The sequence below is a fragment of the Alnus glutinosa genome, chromosome 12, assembly GCF_958979055.1.
Source record: "Alnus glutinosa chromosome 12, dhAlnGlut1.1, whole genome shotgun sequence".
Classification (NCBI taxonomy): Eukaryota; Viridiplantae; Streptophyta; class Magnoliopsida; order Fagales; family Betulaceae; genus Alnus; species Alnus glutinosa.
Window position 1 is genome coordinate 15393098 of NC_084897.1, and position 10407 is coordinate 15403504.

The window sequence follows — 10407 nt, forward strand, 5'->3', positions numbered from 1 at the left end:
ATATTCGCACCATTCTTAACACAACGCATTTTAAAGCCGTGATAATCATGAACCTATCAGAACTCCGTAGTTAAGAGTACTTCTACGAGAGTAATACCAGGATAGGTGACCTCCTAGGAGGTCTGGTTTGGGGGAGTCAAAAGCAGACAATATTGTATCGTTGGGGTATGTCGTTACAAAAAGACAAATAACTGTGAAAACATTTGCCAATAATGTTTTCATTAATCAAGAATTAAATTTGAGTGTTTGAAGACAACCGGGTATCGTCCTAATCTCAACCATAAATTATTCTGACCAAAGATCAGCAATCGGCATATGTTGCTTTCAAGACTCCACCAACTATGGTAATCCACGATTATGGGTCTACGAAGACTTACAATAGGTCAAGATGAAGCTGGTCGTTGTCCGTATCAAAAACGACTTCCTTTGTAGAAGCTGTGTTTCAAAATCACAAAATAAAATAAATAAAACTCTAAACTAATCAATCCCCATAAAAGCTTATCCATATCTATCAAACAAAGTAGTTTATAATGCAACAATTTAGTAACTTATATAATTTTAAAACAAAAAGAAACAACAATAATAATAAATATATATATATATATATATATATATATATATATATATATATATATATATATATATATATATATATATATATATATATATATATATATCTTTAAAAAAAAAAGAATAATAAATAAGGAAGCAATTTGAAAGAGATTCATACTTTTCAATTTATGGCTTTTTTTTTTTTTCCAATTTGTAATCTATTATAACCGAAAATACTTTTTATTCTAAAAAAAACTTACATTATAAATCTACATATCTACCCTACGTGGCTAATAAAAAAAATCCAATAAGGAACCACATGTAGGGTCGTGGATAAATTACTTAACAAATTTTCTTACTTATAAAATAATTTTTTTTTTTTTTAAACCAATTGCAGGGGCCACAACCCCTGCTAACCTTAACGTGGCTCTGCCACTGCATGCATTCCCTACACATCTCCATACAACAAACTTTCAAATTTACCATTGAATTTCATTGGGTCCCATAAATCCAATGGTATATTTCAAAATGATATGAGTAGGATATATATTTATATAATTTATCATTTTGTTGAGATTTCAATTTTAACGAGCTCTTGTTGAAATTTCAGTGGGGGCGTGGATCAATTACTTAACAAATTTTCTTATAAAATAATTTTTTTTAAAACTAATTACAGGGGTGATGGCCCCTGCTGGCCTTAACCACTAGTTTAGATTCTCAATACACAACACAACTGTTACTCTACTACCCATTATATACAGAACTACATTAGACATAACCCACACACACTACACTGTTGCAGCCACAACGTGAGAACCCACTCTGTTTTATGAAGCTAAAATAGAGAAAATGACCAAATGGTTTTATACGTGCAACAATCTTCCTTTATTCATGGGAAAATCCTCTCCCACTTTTCTCTACTCACACGTCTAATTATGCCAAGTATTTAGGACTGGGTCTTTGTGTACACCGTGGCCTATCAAATTCTCTGAAGTTACAGAAGTAAATTTTTGATTTGTTGGTTATGCTTTTCTTGGATTAAAGTTTTCATGTTCGTATTAATGATCCGTTTGTTTTGGTGTAAAATGATTTATGTCGTAAAATATTTTATGAGAAGTCATTTTTCAAGAAAATATTTTCCGTCGAAAACATTTTTCGATGTTTGACGCGTACGGAAAATCTCAAATATTTTTTTATTTTCTTTTAATCATATTAACTTATAAAAATTAATTTTTATTCACAACATTAAAATATTAATATAAAATTATATATATATATATATATATATATATATATATATATATATATATATATATATATATATATATTAAAAAACAAAACTAAAAGATTATGTTTAATTAAGATATACACATTCACTAACAATAATCATATTTTTTAAAATTTGGATTATTTTAAAAAATTATTTTTAAAGTGGCCGAAATCTGGCCATTTGTGCCGGATTTCAACCGAAATGACCGGATCCTGGCCAGTTAGCTGGAAGCCGGCCAGATCTGGCCAAATCCCTTCCAGTTCTGGCTGAATCCCAACCAGAACTGGCAGAACGGCCAAATCCCGGCCATCCCGACCGGGATCCAACCATTCTAGTCGGATTCTTGCCAATTTGGTCGGAATTTGGCACAGTATCGCCGAAATCTAGCGATGGTGGCCGGACATCGCCGGATTTCGATAGAAATTTCCAGATTTCGGCACGGCGGATTCCAACCAATACCAGAATATGGCTTGTCAGAATCTGGCAATGGTTGCCGGATTCCAGCGATGATCGACTGCCTGAGCGTGAAGGTCGACTGCGTCATTTAAAAAATGGTCGACTATGTTTGCCATCTGGGAAATATGATTTATACTTTTAAAAAACATAAATTATTTTTCGAAATTTACTAAGTATTTTTGGTCAAATAGAAATCATTTTACGGTTGACTATTATTTTTTGCCCCCACCAAACATCGGAAAATGTCAAAATCATTTTCCATAAACAATTTTACGCCGAAACAAATGGAGCATAGACGGAACCTTACAGTTGCCTGTAATCTAGTTATTAACGTATATGAACCATCAAAGCCAAACAATTTGTGTTGAAGTATGAGCCAAGGTAATGATATTTAGCTTTTGAACTAGATTGATTATAGGAGTCCTTCAATTCTAGTACTAGCTAGGATCAGCTCAAGCTGATCTCCATCTTATTAGTGATGAGATTTTATTTATCTTTCTAGTTAGTTTATCTTAAGAGTTCTTAAGTTAGTAAAGTGTTAGTGATTATGTTTATCGTAGTTATTTATCAGTAGTAGTCATGTTTATTGGTCGATGGGTTGTTCACGTCCAATAGGAGTGTTCTTCTAGTTATAGAGTCAAGAGGTTATGATGTCGAATAAGAAAATATCTAATCAAACACCTTGTATTTACATTCCTACCTTAAGTGAAACATTTATCTATCATAATTCCATTTTCCATCTCAGTATTTCATCCACCATACTGAGATTCTATCAATTGAGAAACCATAGTTTGCTTCTTACTTCTCCAAATCATCATCTAAACATGCACGTAATTCCAAATTTGAGGAACAATGAAGTAACAACCTATGAAACAAGGTGCCCCCATGATACTGAAGAATGCACCCTTTAATTAATTTGATTCTGCGGAGGAGTCTAAAGCTTTACATTAAACTCAATAGGTGTATTGAAAGAAATGCAAGAAAATGGTTATCAGGTCCGGCGAGAAGTGCAAGAAAATGGGGAAAGAGAGAGAGAAGAAGAAGAGTGGGAAAACAAAGGGAGGGAATAGAAAGAAAAGAAGCGATATTTTTGCGCTTTCTCTATATTTTGGTTTGAAATTTGAAAGATAAATATATATTGACGTGGCATGTTCAAGGTTGGATATATCGAACGGCTTAAATTTCAAAATTGTCGTAGATCTGTAGTCTTTTCACTGCACCTATTAGTTTGGTCACGGTACAAAACGCTCGTTTCAGCGCAAGATTTGCAAGACGCAATTTCCAACTAAAGTTTTGGTCAACTCAACCTTGCATTATTTAACCGGTGCGTTTTGTCCATTATTTGTCAACATAATGCAGCGTTTCGTTTCTATCGTCTACTTTCGTTAAGTCTTGGTTAACCTAAATCTGAAAGTCTCCAAATCGGAATAGTGAAAGAATTTCGTTAACATGAAAGACTGAATCTCAATCCTCACCGGAATTTGTACCGGAAATAAGGAAAATTTTCGGGGGTTGCGAAGGGACATTTGCTTCTTCTCAACCCTCACTCTGCCTCCCCCCACCCTTGCTTGTGGTGTAGTGCGGATATGAATGCGGATACAATTATTTGTGATATTTGTAATCGCATATGTAAAATATGAATATCATTTTTAAATATTTGCATTCGTATCATATTTTTATTAACGGTATTCGAGTAGTTATTGCAGTTATTAAATGTGGTTATTATTCGTTATCCGCATATTAAGTAGTGGGCAGTTTGAGCTTTTTTTTTGCTTTCCTTGGATCTCTATTATGGCATATTTTAAACGATTTAAAAATAATTTATGCCTGTATTTAGTGTTTTTGACTTGCTTTAATTTTTTTAAAAGCCCTAATCTTTTGAAAATATATTAATTTTACATTACTTTGGTTTTTTTGCTCAAGTGTTACATGAGAAAGTAAAACAACCAACCATACAAATATATGTTAGAAATAATTTATACATGAAATTATTTTAACCTAACATGCGCAGCGGAAATAATAAAATATAGAAGAGTTTTTAGGCATACCTCCGGCCATTGTTGCTCAAGCACTTCTTCAGAACTTCTAGGAACAAAATATGAGTGTCTTCTAACCTATGCCTATTGCTTGATGGCTGTACTGATGGTGTACACAGTCACTTTATTTATAGGCTAGGTTAGGGACCCTCAAAATGGTAAACACCGTATTTGTTTCCTTCCATCAAGGAAACAATATCGTTAATTGATTTTAAAATCAATTAACCGATTCCATATTTACGGTAATCTAAATTAATAGAAATATCCATAATACCGTATATGTTTATTATTAAAATAATAAACATAGTAAACACCGTAAATGTGATATAAAGGCCACAACCAAAAAGGAATAATATATATTACAATATAAACATAACCTATATGTATCCAAAATGACGTCGTTTTTTTGGGTGATATATATATATCATTACGCTTCAAATAAGTTATTCTATTCCACCTCTTATAAAGAAAATAACTTAAATCTAAATACTTAATAGCATGGCTATACATTTATACAAAACTTCTACCTCGAGCACACGCAATGGAGCCGTAGACAGTCAAGTGAAATACAATTCACAAAAGAATTTGATCTATGGACAGCATCACTGTGATAAAAGTCGTAATTCCAAAGGAATCATTACCGCAAGACATAGACGGGGAGGTCATAAGCGTCTATACCGTAATATATATATATATATATATATGCGACAAATTTAGTTGGAGCATTTTTTATATTTTAATATTTTAATTCTTTTTCCAAACGACTTGCAAAATTAATCTTTCTTATGAGACTTTTAATTTCAACAGATATTATATTTTATATTGAACTACATATAATTTTTTTATATAGAATTTAATTTGCGCAGAACAAAATTTACTTAATTCTAAAATTGGTACTAACTAACTTTTTTGTCATAATATTTTTTACCGTAATTGATGCCCTAATTAAAGAACACTGGCTAACTTTTTTGTCATTTTTACCGTAATTGAGGCCTTAATTAAAAAGTACAAACTAATTTTTTCTCATAATATTATTTTTTTACCGTAATTAGAGCATTAATTAAAGAGCTTTGACTAAGCTTTTTTTTTTTTTGTCTTAATTGGGGTGCTATTGATTTTTAAAAAATAATAATAATAATAATAATAATTAATTAAACTATAATTATATAGACCCTTATTTAATAGCGGTACGATTGCCTAATTTGCCCATGCGGGCGGATCTACTTGGTTGAGTTATGACGAGTATCGTTCTCAAATGGGACGTGTTCAAAAGGTGAAAGAAACACTTTGGTCACTTGCTTTGTAAACATGGGAAAGTCCTCACCGGACCAGGATTCTTTTGAAGTCCTGGTCCGGTGAGGAAGCGCCAGAGGAAAACCTCGTACCTTTGTTTGTGTGTGTGTATATATATATATATATATATATATATATAGATACGGATATGGTGCACCCTTGCCACCAACACGTGATTTCACTTTCACGCCGTCACAAGTCGCATACTCAATAACTCCGTGATATTATTGAATCCATGGCGCTCTCAGACAATGCCTGTGTCTCGCTTTCTTCGTCTGTTCATGAAAGTAATGGAGGAGAAGAAGAAGAAGAAGAAGAAGATCTGGATTTGCCAGTTGGTTATAGATTTTGCCCGGAGGACGACGAGCTTATCACGCATTACTTGAAGAACAAGCTGCTCGGCCGTCCACTCTCCGCCAACATCATCAGAGACATTGATCTTTATGAGTATGATCCTGATCAGCTTCCCATTGGTGTGTTCTTTTTTCTAGGTTACAGATCAAGTTTTTATTTTCTGTTTTTGTTTTTACTTTTTTGAACCCTTTTAGAGATATTCTCAAATCTCTTGTCTTTCTCTCTTTTCTCTGTTTTTATATTTTAGCAAGTTTCAAGTTCATGAATGTAACTTTTTGCTAAACATCAGAGCAATGAAAATTTGTAGTTTTTGGCTTTTTGAATAAGGCTGATCTACTTTTTGTAGGCTTTATATTTTTGGTTTCAAGCTATAAATATTGGCCACACCAAAAAGCTCAGAATGTGTATGATGAAATTCCTTGACGAAGTAATGTTTGTAGAGATTCAATTGTTGCTTTATGTTATCCGTGCCCTCTCTCAAAATTTGTTGTTCTAGGAATTTTAAACAATCTAGAGTATTACTACTTTGAGTTGGCTGTTCAAAACAGCTTTAGAATAATACCATTTATTTCAGATTTTCATTCCTACCCAATACTGATGAATTGGGTCGATCAAATTTCTCTTGGACAAAGAGAAGTTTCAAATCTTTTCATTTTGTGATTACAACATCAGCCTCATTTTATATGGGAAGTCAGAGCTTATGGCTAAAGGAGTTTAGTAATCAGAGAGCTCTTCTCTCTAGATGGAATCTAGTTGTTCTATCTGGCTTGTTGAGTGCTGTGGTTGCTGATTTGGTTGGTTCGTATCCCTGCTGGTGGGTTTTATAGTGAATAGGATTTCACTTTTGTGGTTTTGTGATTCCAGATTTTTCTGGATGCTGCTTGTTGCAGTTTGGTTGTAGCTTGTAGTTGAGTTTTGCTGCTGGTGCAGTAGTTTGCTTGTTGCAGCTTTTTAATGTTGTAGTTTTGATTTTTCTACTGTTTTCCGTAGTTGAGTCAGTGTTTCCTTTTTGAAGAGTTACAGTTTTTACTGGAGTGATGTACTGTTTTGGTGTTTGGTTATAAAAGTTTTAATTCATCCAAAAAAAAAACAAATTACAACATCAGTTTAACTATCAATTGTTGTTGCGTGATCCGCAGATCAGTTCAAGTATGGTAAGGGGGACGAGGCATATTACTTCACCAACACTCGACTAAATCGAGCTACTAAGCATGGTTATTGGAAGGAAACTGGTGAAGATGAACAAGTTTTTGGTGGTGACAGCGATGAAATTGTTGGGTTCAAGAAAATTTTGAACTTCTATTGGGGACAAGAACCAAATGGTGAAAAGAGCCAGTGGATAATGAAAGAATTCATACTCCATCCAAGCATAATTCCAGCTGATGCACTTAGTGACAGCATCACCCAAAAGGTAAGAACTGTATTCTACTTTAAACCTAACATTAAGCTTTATTTATAAATTTAAGTTATTTAACGGAAATTGCATTGTACCTCTTGAGTTTTTGCTTATAGATAAGGACGTAAGTTCTAATTTTAACAATTAAAAATCTTTGTTTTGGTCATTTGACAAATAAGTCATTCCATTTTATTTTTCGTCCAACTTTTAACTCGTGAAGGGCGAAGTGAGAGATGGAGTTCCACCCGCATCCGCATAGGAGCGGGGTGGAGGGGTTGGATCTTCATCCCCTTCATCTCAATTGGGTGGATCTTTACCCCCGCATTGGTCGTGTTGGGTGGCTCCACCCCTGCCCACGGTCTCTCACCCTCTTTAGCTTTTTCTTTCCTTTGTTTTCTTTTTTTCTTTTTTCTTTTTCTTTTTTCTTTTTTTTGCATAATGTGCTACTCTTGATACAAGGTTTTATCGGTCCTACATTAGAAGGAAAACAATCGGCACTTCTTCCGTCAAAAGTTGGATGGAAAATAGAACAGAATGACCGATTAAAACATAGATATTTAGTTGTAAAATCAGAAACTTAAAAATCATTATCTGTGCCATAACCAAAACTCAGGAAATTATAAAGTAATTTCCCTAAGTTTAAATTTTGAATGACTGTTCAATTGGCCTAATGTTTTTATTCTTTATTTTTTCTTTTTTCTTTTTCTTTTTTTCTTTTTTTCTTTTTTCTAGATGGGGAGGTTTGTAGTATGCAGAATTCAAACTAAAGAAGATGAAGGTAACGAGAATTCAACAAGAAGATTCTTTTGAACTACCACCAAAGCTGATGGCGATATTGGAGGAAACCAAGTGATAGATAGTAGAAATCTTTTTTTTTTAATTGATAAATAGTAGTAATCTAAAATCAAAGACCTACAACCAGAGTTGGTTGCGATATTGGGGGGAATTAAAATGATATTATTAAATTGATAATTTGTGGTTCTTTCTTTTATTTTCGTATATATCTTTTCCTTTAGGCATTCATATAGTGTGTCTCTTCGAGTAATGGATTCCGCTTACTTCCAGACTTCCAGTTCCAGTTTTTCAATAAACGGAGATCTCGCGCATGTCGTAAGGTTTAAATGGTCAAGATTAAAAGATTGGTGCAATGTTTGACGTCTTTTTGGGGTGTTTTGTTTTTGCTTTATACCCAAAATAAAAAATAAATAAATCACAAGGCAACGTTGATTAGTAAAGGTTTTTTTGTCTTTTACTTTTTCGCCAAACGTCTTTTCCCTGTTTTACATTCAACCAAAACTACACAAGGTTAAATAAATATTATTTAGTCCCTTTAACTAACAGTTGTTTGTGATGTAGCACTATGAATTAACATTTCACATGATATGATTTTTTAAGGGGTTAATTTCACAAGGGTACCGAACTATCCTATCAATTTGATATGATTTAGCACCCACCATTAGTCTTGACCGTTATCTTGGATTGAAAATCAGATTTGACCAAATAGTTTTCAAAATACCCTTATTTTGACCGTTGAAAACCAAAATTACCCTTTGTATTTATTAATTAGTAGAAAAATATTATTTTTTTTATAATTTTTTTTTTTTTAAAAAAAAAAAGTAAAGAAGAAGATAGAAAGAAAAATTGTTTTTTTTTCTTTTTCTTTTTGAAAAAAAAAATTAAGAATAAATGCAATATCATTCTTTATGGTTTACCGAAATTACAAATCGTTCATGATGAAATAAAGAATAATTTAGAAGTCCTCAGAATATGCCAAAATAACAATTTAATCTCTGCGGTCAAATTCCGTCAAAACACTTGATAGATTCTATTAATGTACCACGTATAATAACCAATAGAATGATAACACGTCACTCTTTATTTTATTTTTTATTTTTTTAAAAAAAGAATAAATTAAAAATATAAATATATAAAAATTAAAAACTTAACAAATTAATTGTTGGAATAAATGCGTTACAAATCACTTCTTGAGATATAAAAAATAATTCAGATGTGATGAGAGTAAGTCAAAATAACACTTTATACATCTAGTCAAATTTAGTCAAAACACTTAATGGATTATGTTACTGTGCCATATCATCACCAATAAAATGATACGAAAGCTCGTCCCTACATAGGTAGAATTAGGCCAAATCGGTCACGTGTCATGCAGGTGACTAGTCTTCCGTCAAAGAAAATGGAATCTCCTAACGAAGTGTCTAAATAATATCAAATTGGTAGTTTAGAGGATCATATCATATGAGGTGTCAGTTTATGATACTACATTATAAACGGCTGTTAGTTTAAGGGCTAAATAATATTTAACCTTAAAATAATACATAACCGCACACAAAGGATATGGAAGCTCGTCCCTTCTATCTTAAAAAAATAATAATAACAAAAAATTAAAAATAAAATGAAAAAAATATGCTCATCCCTTCCTTTTCTCCTCGTTATATGGCTTTTGAAAAAAAAAAAAAACAAAAACAAAATAAAATTCATAGAAATAAGTAGAAATACAAATAAACAAGTTATAAAAAAAAAAAAAAATATCCAAAAAAAAAAATCTAATCTTGACAACAATTCAACTATAGTTCTAAAGGATATCCTCAAACGCAAATAAAACAATCAATAAATGCTACCACGAAGCCCATGGGTTGATATTGTTCACCATCGGAGCTGTTGTTTATTCGTTTCACTCTCTCCCTCTCTTTCTTTTTTATTTTCTTTTTGTCTATTTCATTTCTCTCTTTTTCTCCAACGAAGGCATCCATAGGGCCATAGCACGCAAACCCCTCTCTCTCTCCCTTCGACACTACGAGAATCGAGCGAGCCCTCGAGCCCACCATGCTCCTCCTAGCCACCGGCCTCTTGGCCTAACCCCTTTTCTTAATATATATATATATATATATATATTAAAAATATATAAATAATAGGAAAAAGTACACATATTCCCCTCAGACTACCATTCAATTTGCAATGTCTCATCAAACTACCAATTGTGTCAATGTTCACCATTAAACAACCAAAACATGTCAATGTCCCCCTAAGAC

The 10407-nt window shown here is 32.5% G+C and overlaps 1 protein-coding gene across 1 annotated transcript; it reads left to right on the forward strand.

Moving 5' to 3' along the window:
• Nucleotides 1-5531: 5531 nt before the first annotated feature.
• On the forward strand, nucleotides 5532-8348 carry LOC133852227 (NAC domain-containing protein 92-like). The gene is made up of 3 exons (XM_062288933.1): nucleotides 5532-6080; nucleotides 7101-7372; nucleotides 8090-8348. Exons 1-3 carry the CDS (start codon nucleotides 5843-5845, stop codon nucleotides 8165-8167), a joined length of 588 nt encoding a protein of 195 aa, XP_062144917.1. The 5' UTR covers nucleotides 5532-5842; the 3' UTR covers nucleotides 8168-8348.
• Nucleotides 8349-10407: the final 2059 nt, after the last annotated feature.

Bases quoted from the DNA above. Each gene is read 5' to 3' on its own strand.
- LOC133852227 (XM_062288933.1), top strand. From the start codon at position 5,843: ATGGCGCTCTCAGACAATGCCTGTGTCTCGCTTTCTTCGTCTGTTCAT. The intron at 6,081-7,100 runs GTGTGTTCTTTT...CGTGATCCGCAG, and splicing joins TCCTGATCAGCTTCCCATTG to ATCAGTTCAAGTATGGTAAG. The intron at 7,373-8,089 runs GTAAGAACTGTA...TCTTTTTTCTAG, and splicing joins GTGACAGCATCACCCAAAAG to ATGGGGAGGTTTGTAGTATG.